This window comes from Diospyros lotus, chromosome 8 (assembly GCF_014633365.1).
Source record: "Diospyros lotus cultivar Yz01 chromosome 8, ASM1463336v1, whole genome shotgun sequence".
Lineage (NCBI taxonomy): Eukaryota > Viridiplantae > Streptophyta > Magnoliopsida > Ericales > Ebenaceae > Diospyros > Diospyros lotus.
The window spans coordinates 33042554-33065271 of NC_068345.1; the positions used below are offsets into that span (position 1 = coordinate 33042554).

Sequence of the window (22718 nt, forward strand, 5' to 3'; positions counted from 1 at the left end):
CTCGAACAAAATGCACATCAATCTCAATGTGCTTAGTGTGAGAATGAAATACCGAATTCTCAACTATGCTTTTGATTGCTAGGTTATCACACCATAGAACTAAAGTATAAGCACATGGATAACCTAACTCAAAAAATAGAGATTTGAGCCACAAAACCTCAGCCTCTCCAACATACCTGGCCACCATAAACTGTTTTCTTGAGCCCCAAACCAATAAGCTCTTGCCAAGGAAGACACACAACCCAACCCACTGATAGACCTCCTAGTGACCTTACAGGCAGTATGATCTGCATCAGTGTAAATAGTTAAAGATAAATCACTAGGAGAAGGAACAAACAACAAGACCAGACCAGCAATCCCCTTAAGACATCGAAGCAATCGTTTGCAAGCTAACTAGTGTTGCAATTTTGGAGAGGACGAGAACTAATTCAATTTATTCACCACAAAGGCTATATCTAGCTAGATAAATGTCAATTGTCAAATATTGAAAAGAACCAGTGATGGTTTTGTAGAGAGATGGCTCTGAAAATAAATCACCTTCATTAGTCAATGAAACTCTCAAATTTATGGGTGTAGCATAGGGCTTGCAATCTTGCATTGCTACCTTTTTCAATAGATCTATATTTGGATTGAGTGAGATATATACCACTAGTGTCTCTATAAGCTTTAAACCCTAGAAAGTAATTGATGGATCCTAGAGTTTTGAGAGCGAAATGAGTATCCAAATCCTGAATACAAGCTTGAAAAGCTGTAGAATTGAAGCCCGTAACAAGAATATCATCCACATACACCAAAATGAACAAAATATACTTGGAGGTCCTTTTAATGAACAGAGAAGCATCAGAAATAACCCTAGTAAAACCCCAATCCTGCAAGGCAGATCGAGGAGTTTGTTTAAGACCATAAAGAGACTTTTTCAGTTACAAACATGAGAAGGAAATTGAGAATTCACAAAGCCTTTAGGTTGTGACAAAAAAACCTCTTCAATTAGGTCACCATTAACAAAGGCGTTATTAACATCTACTTGTTGAATATCCCAACCAAAGGTAATAGCCAAGGAGAACACCCGAATAGTAGGGGCCTTAATGACAGGGCTAAATGTTTCAGCATGGTTAATCCCAGGAGTTTGAAGAAAACCCTTAGCCACTAACTGGGCTTTATGCTTGAGAACTGGCCCATCAGAGTTATACTTGACTCTAAACACTCATTTGCAGCTAATAAAGTTCATATCAGGAGAGAAGGGAACAAGTTCCTATGTATGATTATGTTGCATGCAGAAAACTCCTCCATAGCTCTAACCCAATGAGAATCTAAGAGAGCCTCATGAACTGAATTAGGTTCTAGGTTACTCACTAAAGCATGAGGAGAGGTGACAACAAGCTGCTTAGATTTAGATCTGGTGACCATAGGGTGAATAGAAGGAGTTGGAGCAACTTTATGTTTGGTTAACTGAGGTTGAACTGACTGCTGATCAAGATTAGTGGTCAAGTGATAAGTAAAACAAGAAGAAGGACCAGAAACATAAGTAGATAAGGTAGGAATAGAGGGTTGTTCTACTTGAAAAGAAGAAGAACTAGAGAAGAAGGAAGGAAGAGAATGCAGGAATTTAGTAGAAGAACTATCAGAAGCTGGCTTGAAGTGAGAAAAAGAACAAGGAGTTGAAAACAAAATAGGAAAGGGGTACTCATTTGGATTAAACTGCACATGTCTAGAAACATAGACTCAATCCGATGGATGTAAACACTTATGCCTAGCTTGAACATGGTTATAACTAAGAAACACGCAATTTGTAGAATGAAAGTCAAATTTGTGCTTGTTATAGGGTCTAAGATAGGGAAAACAAGCACATTCAAAAGGCCGAAGCTGCAGATAATTAGGTTGTTTGTGGTAAAGGAATTCAAAAGGAGAATGAAACTTGAGGTGAAGCTGGTAACAAATTTATGGTATAGACAACAGTTTGAAATGCTTCTACCCAAAATTTCAAGGGCATATGAGCATGGGCTAATAATGTAAGACCCATCTTAGCTATATGTCGATGTTTTCTTTCAATTACACTATTTTGTTGGTGTGTATGAGGACATGTAAATCAAGGCTGAATGCCATACGTATGAAGATAAGGTAAAAAGGCTTTAAACTCTCCACCATTATCAGTTGGAGAGCCTTAAGTTTGGATTGGTACTGTAATTTAGCAAATTTAAGGAAGGTTTTAAAAATAGTCAAGGCATCAGATTGTAGTTTCAAGGGATAATGGGATATAGCCATGTATACCCAGTGTAAGCATCAACAAAAATGATATAATATCAATACCCTTCAATAGAAGCAATAGGAGAGGGACCCCACATATCAGAATAAACCAATTCTAAAGGATTCTTTGCTGTAATTTGGCAATTAGCAAAATTAAGCTGATGTTATTTCCCAACTTTACAAGAATCACAAAAGGAAAGATCAAAATTTGAACAAGGAATGTTGATTTTATTCAAGATGAACTACAATACATGGAAAGAAGGATGCCCCAATCTAGCATTCCATTGCTAACATACATTGTTAATGTGGGCTACATTGACACTAGAAAACAAATTAGGAGAGAATAGACTCTGCCTTTGACATTTATTCAAAGAAGTAGAAACATTAGCAGCAAAGGTTTTGGGCTTGACAGACAGAACAACCTTGGATACAGCATGACCAAATGTTAAAGCCAGCTGATAGAGTCCATCTTTAAGAAGTCCTCGAGGTAGCACCAGCCCTAAATCCTTGTCTTTAACCAAACAAGAATCAGAATGAAACTCAGCAACAACATTATTATCTATACTAAGCTAAGAAAAACTAATAAGATTCTTCTTCATATGAGGAACATGAAAAACATTAGGTAAAGAAATGATGGAAATAGGAGTTGTTTGAGTATATAATTGGCTAAGACCGACATTAGAAATAGGAAGTCTCTTACCATTACCAATGACAACTTTATCAACACCGTTGTATGGAGAGTGAAGAGATAGGTTGTTAAGACTAGATGTAATGTGATTTGTGGCTCCAAAATTGACAAACTAGGAAGGTTCTACATGATAGGAAGATGAGGAGGATTAAGACTATCTCTCTGAAGACAGAGACAAATAGCCACAATGAGCCCCTGGTGCAGACCCTACTTCAATCAAGAAGAAGACTTCATTAGACTCATTGGGAACAGCTAAATAAGCTTGCGGGTCTGACTGTATCATGTTACCGCCTCTACCAAAATCTTGATTTGGAGTTCTTTGAAAATTTCTATCAAATCTATGATAACATTTATCCACAAAATGACCAAGTTTACCATACAGTTGACAATATATCCTCCTACCCGTAGACCTGCCACGACCTCTTCCTCTATGCATATAACCACTTCCTCGTGAAACAAAACCTCCTCTATTAGGTCCAAATCCATTGCCATTTCTAGGCCAATAAAAGGCAACATTAACATGCATGGATGGCGATGCAACAGTATCAAAATTAAGAGCAAAGGAATTAGACATATTCTTTGCAACGAGCCTTTGCTCTTGCATCAACAAAAGGTATTGAACCTTCTCTAAGTTTATATCATCCATCTGATGGGTAATGAGACTAACCAAAGTCTCATAATCATTGTCTAATCCATTAATAATAGCCAGCAACAACTCTTTATCATCTAGAGGTTCACCAATAGCTGCTAGAGCATGGCCTATGATCTTAATTTTCAAGATGTAGTTGTTGACATAAAGAGCATCCCTCTTTATAGATCTCAATTGTGGCTTTAATTGAAATGACTTAGCTATAGTTTGCTGAGAATAAAGGTTTCCGAGAGCATTTCATACCTCTATAGATGATTCACAATGAATCACCTGTGCAAGAACTTCTTTATCTATAGTACAAAAAAACCACCAAACAGTAATTGATCTGACATGATCCAATTAAGATATTTGGGATTGACTACCTAAGATTCTAACTCGGAGGATGCTGGATTAGAAACATACTTCAAAGGTGGGGGAGACTTGTTGATGAAAGGAAGGAGATTGAAATCCCTAATCGTTGCCAAGACTTGAGCCTTCCAAAATAGGTAGTTGCTGGTATCCAGCTTGATCGGTATGAAATTAAAGGCTTTTGCCACTGCCGAGAAGTTAAATTGTGAAGCCGACAACAGAGTAGAGGAAGAACGAGGTAGAGAGGAGGAACTGAATTCTAGATTAGAAGCGATTGACGTGAGCCTAGGGCTCTAATACCATGAAGCAAGAGCTTCACGGTGAATGAAAAGAAAATGCGAGAGGAAGAAAAGTAAATCTCGCTGAAAATCTTTTACTAAATAAAATGATAATCAATACAGGAGATAAGGTATAGCTAAATACTCAGCTATCCTTGATAACAAATAAGTGTATGGACCTAAATGAAGATATAACAAAAGACAGAAGTACATGAAAGTCTAGAATTCATGTAGCCAACCCCACATAGTGGGATAAAGGCTGGATATGTTGTTGTTATCTTTGATAACAAATAGTTGTTGCAACTCAAAACAACCAGTTAACTGCCTAACTAATCTAATCATTGCTTATAACAACACAACAGAAACATAACAATAACTGTTACAGTAATACAAGGCCATCACAACATAGCATAAGAGAATATACAACAGCTAGTCAAACATCATTTCCTTCTACACGTGTGAATCAAATACTAAGGCTTTTCAATTTCAATTGGATTATATCAAGGATTTGCATTAAGCCGTTTTTCCTAGGCCCTAGTTATAGATGAACTCAATAAACACATCCAGATAGAAGTTCCTTGGTATATATTTTTTGCAAATGACATTGTTTTATTGGATGAGACAAAAGGAGGTCTCAATACTAAGCTCAAAATATGAACACTTCAAGAATCAAAAGATTTTATGGTGAGCATATTGAAACCAAATATATGGAATGTGTTGAGAGTAAAAATAACCAATATAGTTGCATGTGTTTGGACCAGTTACATATTGAGGCCTAGCCACACATGAGGAGACATATTGAGAGTAAAAAGAATAATATAAAAGATCAAATTAACCCTCTATCTGTCAGCTAAGCCTTTAGATCATATAGTGGTTAACAATTCAACAAAATATAAGTTTAGTAAAAATATAAGTATGGAAGATATTATAATGAGACTTTTGAAGATCATGTCATCTTAAAAAAAAATATATATCAATTTAGATATATTAGATAAATTCTCCAAAAAGATGCAAAGACTAATTAGGATGTTACTCATAAAATTAAAGCAAGATGGTTAAAATGGAAAAGTGTATCTGATGTTCTAAAACGAAAATTCTAGGATGAGTACAAGACCAACTTATATATGAAATGGAATGTTCAGCAAGAAAGAACCAACATATGCAAAATACGAGCATAACAAAGATGAGAACGTTATGATGGATGTAGGTTAAACAAGAAAAAATAGAAGCAAAAAATGAGGTTATTCATAACAAGGTCAAAATGGCATCGAATGAAGATAACAGTGTTCGAAAATTCGGCCTAGGCGGCCGCCTAAGCGCAGCCTAGGCGCTGAGCGGCAACCGGCCGCATCGATTTAGGGCTACTCGGTAGCCCTATGCGCCATGGCCGACTAATCGGTCCGCGGCGCCGCCTAGGCGGACCAGGCGGCGCCTAACCGCCTGGGCGGCCGCCTGGGTCGCGCACGACCTGGGCCACCTAGGTCGTGCGCAGTCTTGGGCCAATCTTTTTTCCCCCTCCCTTTCTCTATTTCCCGATCCCCTTTCCCTTTCTCTCTCTGGTTGTGTTCATCGCGGCTCCTCTCTCTCTCTCTCTCGCCTTCGATCTCTTCTTGGTTGTTCGCCACCGCCATTGATCTCTTCTCTTGGTCTTGCTCTCTCGTTGTTGCCGACCTCACCTGTTGCCTGTTGGTCGTTCTCTCTCGTCGCCGTTCGCGTCTTGCTGCGATATGTATCCAACCATCCATCTTCCTCCTCCAACGCAAGCTTGCCTTTCTGCAGCAACTCAGCAGCAAGCAGCAACGCAAAGCTACTCATGGCTCGCTTGCATATTGCTTGCTTGCTGCTCGTTGAAGCAGCAAGCAAGCAATATGCAAGCTTGCTGCTTCAAGCAGCAAGCTTGCTGCGTCAGCTTGCTGCTTCAAGCAGCAGCTGATTTCATTTCATTTGATGAGTTTTAGTTAAATTTTAATGTATATTATTGAAATTATTCAATACTCAGGGAAAAACAGGAGTCAGGAAGTGAAATGAATGATTCGGATAGGACTGGAAGTACGGGAGCATCGTCCGAGGCCTCCTCAATTCTTAAAAGGAAGTCAAATGATGTTAGATGGGAGTATGGAATGTTAATTGATCCGAAAAATATGGATAAAATTAAATGTAAGTTGTGTGCTAAAATTATGTCTGGAGGTGTTTATAGAGTAAAAGAACACATTGGCCACATTTCTGGAAATGTTTCTGCATGTCCAAAATCTTCTCCAACTGATCAAGCCAAATGTAAGAATGCTATTGCCGAGGCAAAGAATAAGAGGAAAAATAAGAAGAAGGAGGAAGATTTGATGAGATCAACTGTTAATATCTCCGAAAGAGTGGAAGGGGATGATGAAGATGAATTGCAAGAGTTAGGTAGCAGAAAGACGTCCCGTACTCTTGGCCCTATCGATAAGTTTGCAAGCTCCATCAGCCCTGAAACTTGTTTGAGTGTGAGAATGAGCCAAAGGCAACAAACTATTAGTGAAGCACTATTTAAAGAGAGAACACAGTTTGTTCGTGAATATTGTACTAGATGGGTGTATGAAGCTGGTATACCTTTCAATGCGATTGACAATGATAGCTTCAAATTGTTTGTTGAGGCGGTTGGTCAATTTGGGCCGGGCTTCAAACCTCCCAGTCAATACCAATTGAAGGAACCACTATTAAAGGGGGAAGTTGACAGAATAAAAGAGTTATTGAAGAAGCATGAAGAAGAGTGGGCACGAACTGGGTGCTCCATTATGACAGATGCTTGGACAGATAGAAAAAGGAGGAGCATCATGAACCTATGTGTTAATTCTAATGCAGGTACTGCTTTCCTTTCTTCTAGAGAGTCTTCAGATAAAGCACATACAAGTGAACTTATCTTTGAGTATGTGGATAAATGCATTGAGCAAGTTGGGCCACAAAACGTCATCCAAGTAGTAACCGACAATGCTGCCAATAATATGGGAGCGGCAAAATTATTGAAGGTGAAGAGGCCAAATATCTTTTGGACCTCATGTGCTACTCACACCATCAATTTGATGCTTGAAAGTATTGGAAAACTGCCGAAGTATAAGAAAGTCATTGATCAGGCCAAGAGTTTCACAATCTTCATTTATGCACACCATAAGACCTTGTCCTTAATGAGGTCATTTACGAAGAAGAGGGATATAGTGAGATCAGGAGTTACTAGATTCGCTTCTGCTTTCTTGACTTTACAGAGTTTGATGGAGAAAAAGATCCAATTGAGGGCAATGTTTACCAGCTCCGAATGGGAGGAGTGCAAATGGTCAAAGATTGTTAAAGGGAAAGCAGCCTATGCTACTGTGATGAGCATTGCTTTTTGGAATGGTGTGACTATATGCCTTAAAGTTTTTGCACCTTTGGTGAAGGTGCTTCGAATTGTTGATGCGGATAGAAAGCCTTCTATGGGCTTTTTATGTGGAGAGATTAAGCAAGCAAAGGAAGATATTAAGGAGGCCTTAAATAATCTTGAAAAGAACTATAAGCCTATTATGGAGATTATTGAAGCAAGGGTAAAAGATAGGCTAGATAGTCCACTACATTTTGCAGCTTACCTTTTGAATCCCTACTACTTTTTCAAGGATATGGATATACAACTTGATAATGAAGTGATGGATGGGCTTTTTAACTGTGTGGAGATGTTTTATCATTATGATGGTGAATTGCAAGGCCATGTTATAAATGTCGAGTTGCCAAAGTATACTCGTAAAGATGGAGCTTTTGGAAAATCGTGGGCAACTCAAGGGTGTGCGAAAAATGATGACAATTATAATCCAGGTATAAAATTCTTTTAATCCTTTCTATTGTGTATTAGTGTATAAATTAAATTTGTTTACTTTATACTTGTTTGACCTATGTAGTTACATGGTGGATGACTTATGGAAATCAAACTCCAAACTTGCAACGAATGGCGAGAAAGATTCTCTCGTTAACCACTAGTTCATCCAGTTGTGAAAGAAATTGGAGCACTTTTGAAGGGGTTAGTGTATATATGAATTATATTTATTTACTATCAATTAGTTATCCTTATTCAGTTATCATTTATATTGATATTGCTTTTATTTTATTTATGTAGATACATACGAAGAAAAGAAATAGACTAGACGTGAATCGATTGAACAATCTAGTCTATGTTCAATTTAATGCGAAATTGATGAACAAGCACAAAAGGGAGAAGGAAAGGAATGTTGATGTGCTACTTGCTAGTGATGCTAGTAATGCACAAGGATGGATCGTTGATGGAGAAGATGATGAAGAAGTTGAGCCTGGTACGGGGCTCACTTGGGAAGTGGTTGGTGAAGCATCGGGAGCAGACGAGATGCTTCAAGCTCGAAGAAGTTCTAGGATGAGAGAGCTTCATGAAGATGATTTTCAATCAGAAGAAGAAGATGAGCAAGAAATCAATGAATTTGATTTTGAGTCCGATGAAGATCGTGTATTGGAAGAATATGGAGAGGAAGAAGACCAATTAGATAGTTAGACTTAGATTCTTCGGATATGGTTTATGTTGTATTATTGCTACTTCTACCTTCTTGAACTTATAACTAATATAATAGTTTATTTTTTGAGTCTTAATTCCATTATTTCACTTGTCTTTTCAACTTTGATTTACCTGAAAATAATATCAAATTACATCAAAAGGTTTTTAGAAAAAAAAAAAAAAAATCATTTTTCCTAGTTGCCGCCTAGGCCCCGCCTAGGCGCCCTAGGCGCTAGGCCCCAGCCTGGCGCCCGACTAGCGCCTAGCGCGTTTTTGAACACTGGAAGATAAGAAATGTGACATACAATTAAAATGATTTGGTTAGTAAAGAGAAGAAAAATAGAGGCTTCTGTGAGGAGGGTAGATGGGATGGAAGAAGTTTAAAGAAAAATAGGTAGAGTTAGACAATAAAAACTTGTTAGGAAACTCTTAGAGGTAACTAACTAGCTAACCTCATTTAGTGAGATTAAGGCTTAATATGTTATTGTTCATATATCTATAAAAAAAAAAGGTGTTGAGCTACATTAGGATATAATTTTTTCTATTAATAATAATATTGATCATGGTATCCAAAACAAAAGGATTTGATGATTTTACCAACTCTCAACTAAATAAATAAAGTTACAACAACCAATACTACTTAAAATGGTGTTTTAGTTAAACTATACAAGCCAAATTTAATGATGCATAAAATCAAAGGAACGTTTACAATGTCCGATTAAGTCAATCAATTATAGAATTTAGCTTCTGTTTGTCCAGTGGGCTCAAGTATAACCCGAAAAAGGCAAAGTAAAAGGCATCTTCGCTGATATCTTGCAGATATTAAGCTAAAAGCACAATTTGAGTACAAAAGTTTTAAGACCTTTTGATTACGTGGAATAACTGATACTATCAATTAAGGATGCATTTAGCAAACAGAAAATGCATATTTGTTTCATTAGTATCTAACCAAGAAAAGGGTATGGTATAGACTACTGAACCAGTAAGATGACAGACATAATAAACCAAAAAAAAAAAAAAGTATGAGAACAGAACCTGCTCAATTCTGTAAAAAGGGGCCAGATGGCTGTCAAAAAACATTTTCTCTTCCGCAGCTTTACTCCCAGGTCCTACCCATAGCTGATTCATGCAGAAGTCAAAACTTGATCAATAATGTGCATTTATGAAAGTAGGCAATGATTGGTAAGACCAAAGATATCGGACTAAGTCAAAAAGAAATGAAAGAAGAAGAATCTAGAGAGCACACAGTACCTTCTCAGGTTGTGTCTCCACTTTAAAACGGATTAATCCTAAACAAAGCATGAGAATAACAGCTAATGTCAAGCATAACACCAGGACTGGATTCCTAGCAACCATTGTTCCATATCTCCTGAACACAGATATGTGAGCCACAGCATCAGAACAGAAACCCTTCCTTGTGAGGCAATATAAAATTATTGGCATCAAAGGTGACCTGTAGAATTTGGACATGTATCCCTGCACAACTGAAAGTTGAACACCTTTTGTAGTTTGAGGAATGTCCTCAGCCATCTGTAAGTAATCATTAAAAGGAAAGAATAACACCACTTCATGAGATATCACAGGATAAATTGATAGAAGAATTGCAATGTACTTAACAGTAAAGTATAGAGATAGAAAAATTAAAAGCAAGAAAAAGAATGGAAAATGACAAAGTCAAGCTGAAATAGACTGAAAACTATAATGACCAATCTGTCATGCAAAAATTGGTGCATAGTTGAATATCCAATCACAACATTGACTTTGAAACCCATAACTGCATTCAGAATATTTGTAGCAATAGCTAGAAACTCAAACCAAAAACTCTCCTACATTGTTGACATGTTAATGTCATGGTGGCAAGTAAGTGTGTCAAATTTCCAGTAAGAGGAGAAGAATTTGGTACATGGAAACAAGATATTAAAAACTAAGAAAAAAAATTTAATGATTGTATTTTCTTTTAAATCTTTTCATTGAAATCAAAGTACATGTTAACAGGCAATGCTCCATATCTCAAATTAAAATTCCGATTCCTGTCTATTGACATCTATAAATATATATATATATATATATTCTTCTTCTTCTTCCTTTCCTTCCATACATACATCTCCATTACATAGGTATACAAATTGACATATCTATATATTCTTCTTTTGCAAAGTCTTCTTCCACCTTTTGTACTCCCTAAATTGTCTATGGTCTCAATGGAAGCTTAATGCACAACTTCCTGCCATGTCAAAACACCCTAATGTTTTTGAGTTATTGATTGCCAAACACGGTATCATAATATTGGTTCTAGCCCTAAAGATTTAAACCATGTGATTTGTTTTCTTCCCGATGTTAAAACTAAAGCATATTCTATTCTCAATGCATTCCGACACTATATATGTTTAGTTAATGGATTAAACTCTCTCTCCACATACAATTGTAGGTTCGACATAAAAGGGGAGGTAAGAGCTTCAAATGCATTATGTTGAGAGTAAAAATGATAATATAAAAAGACAAAGTTAACCCTCTATCTAATAGCTTAAGCTTTTAGATCAAATGGTGTTTAACAGCTTAAGCTTTTATATGCCAATTCTCTCTACCAGCTTAAACTTCTGGGAACTTTTGCTGTATCAAACCCTAAAGGAATCACAATAAAGATGTGAATATATTGAACTTTTGAGTTTCTAGTGTAAGGAACATCTTAGTACTACAAAATAAAATTCCTGGAAAAATATTTTATGTTCTCAAAGCATGGAAAAAGGAAGCCAGATGAAACACACTTGGAAATTATGCCATTTTCATCACTGGTAATTCTTTGTGCTTCAGCTGACACTAATAAACAATTAGCCAAGTAAGCAAACAACTCATAGGTCACAAGCAGAAATTGACATGAACCTGCAGAGTCTCATCTTTTTGCTGACTGAATGAGTGCATTTCACAACCATTAGTGACGTTCAAGAAACGTTTAGTCCAATTAGCTGGACTGCTCTCCCCTTTTCTATAAAAGAAACTCCATCCTAGAAACATCATAATTAATACGATGTACACAATTGCTGCAGAAAAGTCAACACATTTTGCCTGCAGTGAATAAAAATAGAATAAGACCAGCAGCAAATGGGAAACAGAATTAAAACCGTGAAATTACATTCATCAGAATACTATGCCTTTCATCATACCTGAATAGACCCAATTCTCACTGAGCAGGAAGCCTTTTTGCCAGGGGAAGGAGGAGCTGAACTAGAGCAAACGGAAGATGAAGGGCAGTCACCACAGGAACAGCCAAGAGAAGTGTCACTGCATGAATAAGTAGTGACATTCATAGGTATCATTCCAGATGACTCAGGAGCAGCTGGCTGAAAATCAATTGCATATGGTGAACCCAGCATACTAAGGCCAGCTCGTCTGCCGATAAAGGCAAACCACTCTGCCAAAAAGGATCAGAATCAGTAAGAACCACAATAGCATGAACGCAACTCAAACACTGAAGATAATCATAGTCCTTCAAGAAGAGGTGCATGTGGACAATTAATTAATTTTAAACTACAATCACCGCTCAAAAATATTTGAAAATAATATAATGACATTGAAATTTTAGCTACTTCATCTATAATGACAACTAGGCATTTCATCTATAATTAATCCAAGAACCTGATCTTAAAATTTAAAACATTATAAAACTTAAAAAGTTAAATAGAGGATTTTTAAATATTTATGCAAGAAAATTTTGAATTCTTGCTAGGATAAATTACTTTTACAGATCATTTTCCAAAAATATATTACCAAGTAGAATACCTTATCCCCTCATGAAACCAGTAAACAGTGTGATAATATCAGTTTTATTTCCATTGGACAAATGGGTTACACAAAGATCTACTAATCCATTCTAGCAAATTACTACAAGCTTGGGTTAACTGCTACAAGCATGCTCTTTACATGCCTACTAATTCATTGTTCTTTGTAGAGACTTCCAAGTTCATATTGAATAGTGAATCTGCAGACATTGAATTTAAGTTCAATAGAGCATAAGGTAACTAGTCTAAAACTAAAATAGATTCAACAAATTTTGTTACCACCAATTAGCTCCAGGTAATAAAGACAATGTTTACCTTGGGTACGAGGATGGCAGACTTTCAAGTTAGTTTGACATAATTTTCTAACAAAAAAGATCATCCCACTGAGTAAAAGTGCCCCAAGCAACATTACTAGTGATTTCAACCTGATCAACAAATTGTTACCAGGCTCCATGAGTTAGCATGTAATTTACCAATGAAAGTAAAAATCTGGCCACCTCAATACCAGCACCTCGCAGCACATTTACTGATTAAACCAAGTGTCAGTCCTAGTAACCATGAACTCCAGTTATGCTAACCAAAAAGACATAAATGTCTTGACAGAGAGTCAAGAACTCAAAAGTAAGAATCCACAAAGCACATGCTAAAACCCCAAGGCACTTAAAACCCCACCAGGCTTCAATGACACTGGTATTCAGAAAATAATCAAATATAGAAATTGACACTTTTCAAAGGAGCGCATTTTCCTCTTGCAATATACATATTCCTGAAACTTCGACAGTTCTCTTTAGCAAACTATTTACAATTTCAGTTTCAATCCTGCTACTTAGTTCAGCTTGTTCAATGCATTCATTTTCTGCTTGCTTTTTCTGTGTGCCTTTGCATGCATTTGTTCCTCCATATGCATGTGTACGTGTGCGTGAGAGAGAGGGAAAGAGAGAGAGAGGATACCTTTAAAATTTTTAGCACCAGAACCAATAAATTCTAATGCTCGGGTATTCATGGTACCAAATTTTACGTCCTTGCATGATTCATATAATCCTTCACCAAAAATGTCAGTTATATAATACTGAATCCCATCCACGGTCATATTGCCATCAACCTGAAAATAACACATTCGAACAAATAAAGAAACAGTAAAAGATAAAAATAAGAATCTCTGTACAAGAATCATTAACCCATACATAATGTTATATGCAGAAATGACCATCTATGAATATTTTCTTACGAAAACTAAAATATGCAACAACGGAAACCCTATATGAAACTTGCTTTTCCAAAGGACCACAAGTACATAAGAATGTCATGCTACCATATCCTTCTCCATCACAAGTTATCATTATAGATATAACCTTTTCTTTTATTTATCTCATATCAGTGATACTTTTTTTTTGCACCCAACAAAAAAGAGGAAGGTGGGGCGATCAATGTAGAAACCCCCTCTAGGTGTGACCATGAGGGTCCTTCCTCGCTGGGGAATGTCCAGTTCAATTCATGGCTACTGCCCGAAAGGCAAGCCTGTCACCCTAGCCACAGTGCACAACGTCAAGCCTTGTATCTACCACTCTTTTTGGGGTCATATGGATTTAAGGTTTGAACCCCAGACCCAGGAAACACAGGAGAACTCCTGAATCGCTGGGTTACCACCACAGTGGTATACTAGTGATACTTTTACTGGCTGATTAAACACATATATGCTCCATTAGATAAATGATCAGCTGAAAATATTTCATATAGATACCAAAACGTGCAACAAACAAAATCCTATCCACCAAAGTTTTACCGCAATCATTTTAATTTCTGAGCATGAAATTTATTTTTCCCAAGAACCGCAAGTACATATCAGTTACATGCTACTATATCTCTCCATAACTGGTGTAATGAATTGTCACCTTTTTCTTTTATCTATTTGATTTTTTGTTGTACCTCACATTGGTGATACTTTTACACCCTTACAAGCATTCAAATTGCATACAGTTGTATCTTCAATTACCATATCACTCTTCATCACTAGTATTGTTCCTCCACTTCTCTTCAATCTACTCAATTTTCACTCTCTCACGCTGGTGATCCAAGAAGGGAAGTACAGACATGACAGGACACAAATGACATGAAAATTTTTAAAAAGGTTAGGCCACAACAAAGAACAAACACAAGAAAATATCTGTACATTTACTTCCTACAAAAATGAATTTTTTTAGCATTATACATATCAGGCAAGAAATGTGAACAAAGATTCTTAGTATCTATTTCTGAGAACTTTCTTCATAAATAACTATTAGAGTTTTGGGGTTGAAATTTCTTAAAACTGAAAAGTCTAAATAAGGGAAAATGATAAATAGAAAAATCACATTGATCCTTATTTTTCAGTTCATCACTAACTTATTTGTTTAGATATAATTTGTTCTAACTTTGCTTGTCTAAGTTAAAGACCCTTGAGAAAATGAAGAATCCTACTATGGACTTTCTTCATAAAAAGGATGATGTATGGATGAGCGTCTAACACGTCAGGAAATTTCCACTTAGCATCGTGTCTGACATGATGCAGCACCTTGTTGGAAATGCACTTACTCTTTAGCTGGAAAAACTCTTATTGCCTCACTACATACTAATTTCTTTGTCTTTACCACACATCAGTCTCAGCATCCATGTTTCAATAGAGCTAGCAAGCAATTTATTATTGAGCACAAAAACTTCAAACTCACATTTGGCAATTAACTTAAGAATGCCTACAAGCATTGTAATGTAGACATGATTAACTCCATTAAGCAAGCCTTCATGTTCTACTGCTAAAATCAAATTCTATTTAATGTTATCAGGAAGGCATACCACTCATTTTACAGTTGTGTTAATCTTCACAATACTGTACCAGTTACAAAAGCCTCACTATTTCAGCCTCCTGTGGAATGGGCTGGCATGATATTGGTGTCTTCCAGATTTCAACTCTAAAGATTCACACTAGAATTGACATAAGGATTGAGATTTGATTCCTCAGTGCAATTTAATTTTATTTATCAACTAAGTTCATTTATTTCTCCTGTCTTGATTAAGGTTTCAGTACTTAAGGCTAAACATTGCTATGGAAATTGAGCTAAAATACATGAGAGTAGGTATGAGAACAAAAAGAGTGCTCTTAGAAAACTATAAAACAAAGAGTTCACATAACATTTATCGGAAAAGCAACATAAGCAATAAGCAAAAATTCCAGACCTTGGCCACAGAAGTCACATTGATGAACAGGCTCTGATTGGGAGAACAAGTAAGTTCACAAAAAATATTCAAAAAATTTCTCAAGCATGCTGGACAACCTACAAGAAAAGGAATTGCCTGCAAGGAGGAACATAAATTTCATTTTGGAGGCAATACTAGTCATAATGCAATAGAATGCTTACAAATGCAAGGAACCATTTAAAGTGCAACAGCAACCCGTGCATAAGCATTCCTGACATAGAGGATGCTAGCAAATGAGAAGATGGTATTAGCTCACAACAGGGGGGATCCCCGGGGGGGAGGGGGGGCGCTTATATATATATATATATATATGTTTGGGTTGAGGCTGGCACAGGCTGAAGCCCCTGCCAGCCCCCCCCCCCCCCCCCGCGGATCCGCCACTGGCTCCCAATGCAATCAGAAATGCAGCAGAGTTCATTGTAAGGCATCAGAGAACTAGATTTATGTTCTATTTCTGCTTTAGAATAGATTTACTGGGGAAAAAATGTTTGGAAGAAGGGAAAAAAAACTGAAAACCAGTTCATTGAGATTATAAATGAAATATAAACCAATATATATAACTACATTAACAGAAGAAAATCCAAAAACTGAGATTACAAGCCATTATCCCTGGTTATAAAAAGAATATTAACCTTCTGACCACCACATAACAGACCTCACAATATAGATAAGTTAAAAGACAATAAAACGTTCTCACAAATTTTGACTATTAAGCAAAGTTTGCTACCACAAAGTACAGGAATCAGGTATAGTACAGACCCAACACAGCCATTATTTTGGTCATGAGACTTGGACACCTTCAGCCTTTTTTTGGTACACTCATTAGCTCTATCCTTTGTGAATATGGATGACAAAATGATGATATGAATGCATGAAAATCACTCAAATGTATAAATAATATTTACGTACATACTTTACTAATAGCATACTTTTTCTTCTAGCATCACTTCTAATAGCATAGAAGTTCATGATCTTACAATATTTATGTACATACTTTACTATGGAATACCTATTGCAAACAGAAAAAGATGACAGCATAAACTGAAAGGAGTTTCATAGCCCTCCAGGCAAAACATGATCATTTTTGTCCAAAAAGAAACCCAATGCTTATATGGACTTGTTTCAAATTCAAAACTATGCAACAATAAAGAAGAGGATAAGGAAGGAGGCAAGTAAGAAAAGGAACGTAACACAAAGCACAAGTAGCATATGCAATTGACAACATGTTCAACCATCTATTGTTGAAGGTTGAATTGAACTAATACTTTAAGATGTGATAGATCAATTACAGAATGAATATCAATGGCTGGATTAGAACATAACAACAACAATCACAAGCCTTAATCCCACATGGATTGGAACATGAACCTGGAAATAAACACTGCTGCGAAAAGATTTGACAGAAAATTTAACAGCAAAAACTATTTTTTGTCTCGCTTATTTGGAAGATAATGTTACAAAAAGGAAATCATTCATAGTTGTTCAATACAGAATATTACAGAAAGCAGGATACGCAGCCAAGATGTATGAAATAACTTACCTGCTGGACTTGAGACCTCAATGTTTCAAATTGAGTATCTGTACAACAGATATTGCCAGTGATTGTTGGGCACAAACTTTGGATCTTAGATGACAACAGCTCATCTGGCTGGAGATCACAATAGAAGACATCAAGTGTCAGATATTTGCACCATATGCAATACTATGTTTCCAATAGCTCTACACACGCAGGATAAAAAGTATTATCTGATTTCACATGTCCTCAAGAAAATGGACGGAAGCCCAAGAACCACACATGTAGCGTAGGTGAACACAATTGAGAAGAAATGGTTTGGGCAAAACCATTGAAGACCATAAACAAAAAGAAAGAAAAGCCACTATGTAATGTCTCATAAAGAAGTATTAGTAGTACAATTATTGTGCCAAAACTGTTAAAATGTCTCCCAATTTTATTTTCTGACATGGGCAATGTTCTCATTTAGAATTAGGGAATAACTTCTCTGTGAGACTATTACACATGTACTAGTGTGATGGGGCAGAATTTTGAACAAGATGAGCTCAAGCTGCATCATTATCTGAGTCAAACAAGATATGAACTTCGTGGATTCTCGTCCTGCTCCTTCATTCTCTCTTCAAAGTGTCAAAGAATGTAAGAGTGAACCATGAGTAGTGTATGCAATCAACAACATGCCTATTTATCTGAGAAAATCCTTGAATTAAACTAATTGTCCAAGAAGTGGTATATCTGTAACAGACTGGATATAGATGCTAGTGCAAGAAATACCTTAATGGATGGGGAACCATAGGGGCAATTCAGCATTTTCCCATCACTACGTGCTCCACAAATATCATACATTGAACAGTATCCTTCAGCATGAATTTTCCTGAAAAAAAAAAAAAGCAACGGCTTATGTATATACAAGAAAAATAAAAAGTTTTGACTTTGCCTAATACAGCATTAGAGCCAAAAATAATAATCAAGAGCATAATAGTATAATTTCTCAACTACTTTTCAACTAGTAACAACAGGAGCAGTCAAGATAGATACAGGAAGACATATTGACAAATTAAGGCCATTAAATGATTGCTACAACTACATTATCTGAATTAGGGGTAGATAACCATTAAATTCTTTTTATAATGTAGATAACCAAAAAAGATCAAATATAGCATCAGTCACACCCCTAGCAGAATTTGTAAGAATAGTTTAAGGCCAATAACAGAGTAACATTCTATACATAACATGCCAATCAACAGTGCACCTCTGGAAGAAGCGGAAGATATAATTACATATATACAACCAATGCCAATAAAACATCTTACCGCATGTAAACAATCAATTAACATGCAAGAAGAAAGCTTACCCCGATGTTGACTGGGATGTCAAAAGTAACCCATTATCATATCTTTCTGCACTGGATACACACACAATAAAAAGTACCTGAAAGCATAATTTCACAAATTAAGCAGTGAAGATAGACTCTAGGCCTAATCCAATATATAGCATCTAATAGACTGTATCAATAACAAACATAACTTCTTGACACAGAGCAGTTTGTCCTGATTCCCCCGTACCAATTCAAGTGAAACAAATATGTGAAATTCAAGTAAAGAGGGGGTGCTCAGTAGATTTTATAAATTATTTTAGGTCGTAAGCAGTTTACTATAGAATATAGATAAACCAAACTAAAATAAACCAGTAAAGGAATTCAGTACTGCCACAGCAGCTGAAGCCAAATGTAAAAGCACGAACACCAAGGGCACCGATCCGAAGTTAGAAATCACACCAAAAATAGATTTCGTAGTGGCTGTAACATTACACTAAGAAAACCAATCCTTCCACGTACAACAAACACAAACATCAACAGCAATAGTAAAGAAGGGGACATTAACATCCTAGTCCTAAAACCAAAAGAACAAGTAAAGTGCAGTTCTAGAGGCTAGTAACATCGATTTCCTCCCGAAAATAGGTATAAAAAAAAAAAAACAAGCATAATAACAGGATCAGATTATTCAAAATTAACGCGGCAGATTCAACTTAAGCTCTTCAAGCAGTATCATAATTCAGACAACTGGAGAATCGGACTGACGAACGGAAGTCTCTGCCGAGAGGAAACTTTCAGTAAAGAAAGAACTTCGAACAAAAGCGCCATTACAGCGCCGCACATAGAGATGAAATGCAGAGCAACGAAGCCTTGCCTGGAGCACACACAGCGAAACTCGAAACCCTGGGAGGGCCTCCATTGTTGCGCTGGACCAGAGCTTCATCGCCCAGAAGGAAAGATAGCCGTTGCCGACTCGCGTTGCAGAGAGAGTGAGAGAGTATAGAAGGCAGGGTGAGGTACCCTCTCGCACACACTCCTCCAATAAAATCGCGCATTTTCAGGGGACTTGTTAAATCATCAATCGGACGAAACCGCTAAGGTACAGAATTACGTACTTGCCCTTACTTTCGGTTACCTTTTTCGGGACTGACACGCGACGTGGACCGCTAAGCTCAATCTTGGACGTGCCTTCTCTCGCGTGTCACTGTAATTTTGACTTACTTGTGTAAATATCAAATTATACCGTTATTAGTCATCAAGTTCTTAAATAAAAAAATGTGACTACCAGCTGTGAGATAATAAACATGAAAAATACATTGATAAATTTATTACTAATCTAAATATTTATTTATTATCAACTAATATAAATATTTAAATATCAAAAATAAAATACACTAAATATATCTGAATGAAATGTTATTATTAATATAGTTAGTTGGTGAGCAACTAAGTAAAAAGTTAGGACGTAGTTGGCAAGTATTTATGATATATGCTTGGAGCGTGTAACGTGTCTAGTGGGGGAATGTGTCAAATAAATGCAGTGTTTTAATTAATGGGTGACCCAGATGATTTGACGAGCATGCTTTGGTTAAGTTGCACAAGAATCTTCCCCAATTGGTCCGTACCACTGTGAAAATGATTTTTTGAAATATAATGGGTTGCAGCTGCTGGTGTTGCTGTTGTTGGTGAGATAATTCTTCTTCTGGAGGAAATAATAATAATAATGATGGCCAAATGAGAATTACAGTGGGGACTGTTCAGATCACAGAAAAGAAAAGAGCGCATTATAAATGATTGTTTAAAGATGGAAACCTGCTAAGATCCAGTTTGGGCCTACGCCGACCCCACCAAAGACCAAAGTTGATTAGTGGGGATAGCTAAACACAAAACGACAAGCTCCTCTTACGGTTGCAACAACCCACCCAAACCCGCTTTGCCTGCTCTCCTGCTCCCAATTCACCAAGTTTTACCGTAGCATATATTCGATCATCCACGTGATATCTTCGTTTATACAATCGTCATCTTGTTGGAATTTACCTTAATCCAAAAGTAAAAGTGTTTTGAGGGACATCTCATGATGTAATTGCAAACTAGTTATTATATTTTGATTTTATGACTAAATTTATCATTATATTTTTTATATACCATAGTAGAAAAAGACAAAATAAATTAATTTATCAACCTAAATTAGACTGAATAAGAAGAAGACGAGCGAAATCTTCATGGCCCAAATAGTCTCCAAAGAATTGTGGTTATACACCTTAGTAGATAAAGACAAAATAAATCAGTTTATCAACCTAAATTGGACGGAACGAGAAGAAGACGAGTAAAATCTTCATGGCCTAAATAGTCCCCAAAGAATTGTGGTTATGCATTATAGTAGAAAACGACAAAATAAATCAATTTATCAACCTAAATTGGACAGAATGAGAAGAAGACGAGCGAAATCTTCACAACCCAAATGGTCCCCAAATAATTGTGGCCATAGCTCACGATTGTAAAGGATTAGCATGGCCAAGGGCTCGTTGTCCCTTCGTTTATTAAAGTGTGCAAGAAGATCTCGTGCATTGTCAAAGTACTTTCTCGAATATCGGGGGGCTCCCACTCAATGCGTAAATCAGATAATTTCGAAAGTTGAAAATCTTCAATTAAAATGATAGACAATCATCTATAAGAAATTTCATCCTCAAAAAGGGTCAGAAAAACATCATCTGTAAAGATAAACGTTATACATAGCAATCATAATCTTAGTCACACCAAGAATAATTAAGATATGTATTATCTACAATAATCTTAATTCTGAACTACTTTGGATTACTCTATATCCCTTTATAAATAGTCAGTCACTCATTTCAAAAGATGTATGTCTCTAATAGTGGTGTAAATATTGTTCTAGGGCTTTTATTATTCTCAGTGTCTGACTTAAGTATCAGAGTGTTTGCGCAGAAATCTTTCCGCGACCTTTAACTATTTTCTTTCTTGCAAGGTCAAACAATTTAACGACGACATTTCATATTCAAATAAATTCATTATTGTATCTTGACAACAATAATTTTAAAAATTATAGTCAAATTTATTATTGTATTTTAAAAAATTATAAACTACAATTGTGTGGATTTTTGAAATTTAAATTTATAACTATTTATGATTATTTTAACTAGGGATAGAATTGATGTTATAGAATTAAAATATCGTTGGGTTGCGTTAAAAATAATCTATCATAATAGCTTACGTAACCCTGGATCTAAAATTATAGTAATTTATTTTGTATTTTTTAAAATACAATAATCAAATTAATTGAAATTATAATAATTTATTATATCTTATCGGTAACATTCAAATAATTTGATTAGTTAATAGTCAATGTATTATTTTAAAAAAATTAACCAATCAATTAGATGCGTTTGATAAGGGTAGAAAATGAGGGTGAAATTTATTTTTCATCCAAATTTCAAGAAATTCTATATATAATTTTTTTTTTCAAATAATTCAAATTCCATTTTAGTTCAAAAAATGAAGATTTTTCTTGAAATCAAGAAATTGAAATTCTTAGACAGTCGGGTGAGAATTGAAATTCTATCCCACTTTTCACCCCTTAATCAAACACACTATAGATTGTTTTGACGATGAAAATGAAGTATAATATAACTTTATTTAAATTTTTGAATTATTTTTTTTTAATTTTATCAGTTAAGGTATTTTGTTTCTTATTTATTTTCAATTTTGAAATACTAGTTACTGATATGATATTTTATTATTAATGTAACAAATTATGTTAAATGACTTGATTAATGAGGTCAATAAATTATCCTTCAAAGGGTTAAGAGTTTACATAAATACTGAAAAAGGGGGTAAGAAATTGATATATCTACTAAAATCTTACTAATTTTACCAAAATTACGTGCGTTAGAAAAAGACAATAAAAAAATATTTTTTTATTTACAATTCACAATTTGAGGCAACTCACGCCCACGCGGCCACGCCCAATTAGTTTTACGTGGGTAGATGAAGCTGAGAATTTGGGAGTGAAGAGTAGGAGAATGAACAGGGGAAGGCTGGGGGGCGAAGGGAACCGTTGAGAGTGAATGCCAAGTGTGAAGGGGAGGGGGAAATGCTTATTAAGAATAATAATAATAAATGAAGAAGGTTAAGAAAGAAGA

General features: G+C 35.9%; 1 protein-coding gene across 1 annotated transcript in view; it reads right to left on the reverse strand.

Moving 5' to 3' along the window:
- The window catches only part of LOC127808022 (uncharacterized), a 51181-nt gene extending 31589 nt beyond the window's left edge, over window positions 1-19592 (reverse strand). The window contains exons 1-11 of the mRNA XM_052346324.1: window positions 19433-19592; window positions 18598-18674; window positions 18018-18117; window positions 17274-17381; window positions 15713-15829; window positions 13454-13604; window positions 11888-12135; window positions 11607-11789; window positions 10180-10256; window positions 9978-10095; window positions 9762-9845 (exon numbers count right to left, since the gene is read on the reverse strand). Coding sequence (XP_052202284.1) covers window positions 9762-9845; window positions 9978-10095; window positions 10180-10256; window positions 11607-11789; window positions 11888-12135; window positions 13454-13604; window positions 15713-15829; window positions 17274-17381; window positions 18018-18117; window positions 18598-18674; window positions 19433-19501 — 1332 coding nt within the window. The 5' untranslated portion in view covers window positions 19502-19592. The remainder of the gene's footprint in view (window positions 1-9761; window positions 9846-9977; window positions 10096-10179; window positions 10257-11606; window positions 11790-11887; window positions 12136-13453; window positions 13605-15712; window positions 15830-17273; window positions 17382-18017; window positions 18118-18597; window positions 18675-19432) is intronic.
- Window positions 19593-22718: the final 3126 nt, after the last annotated feature.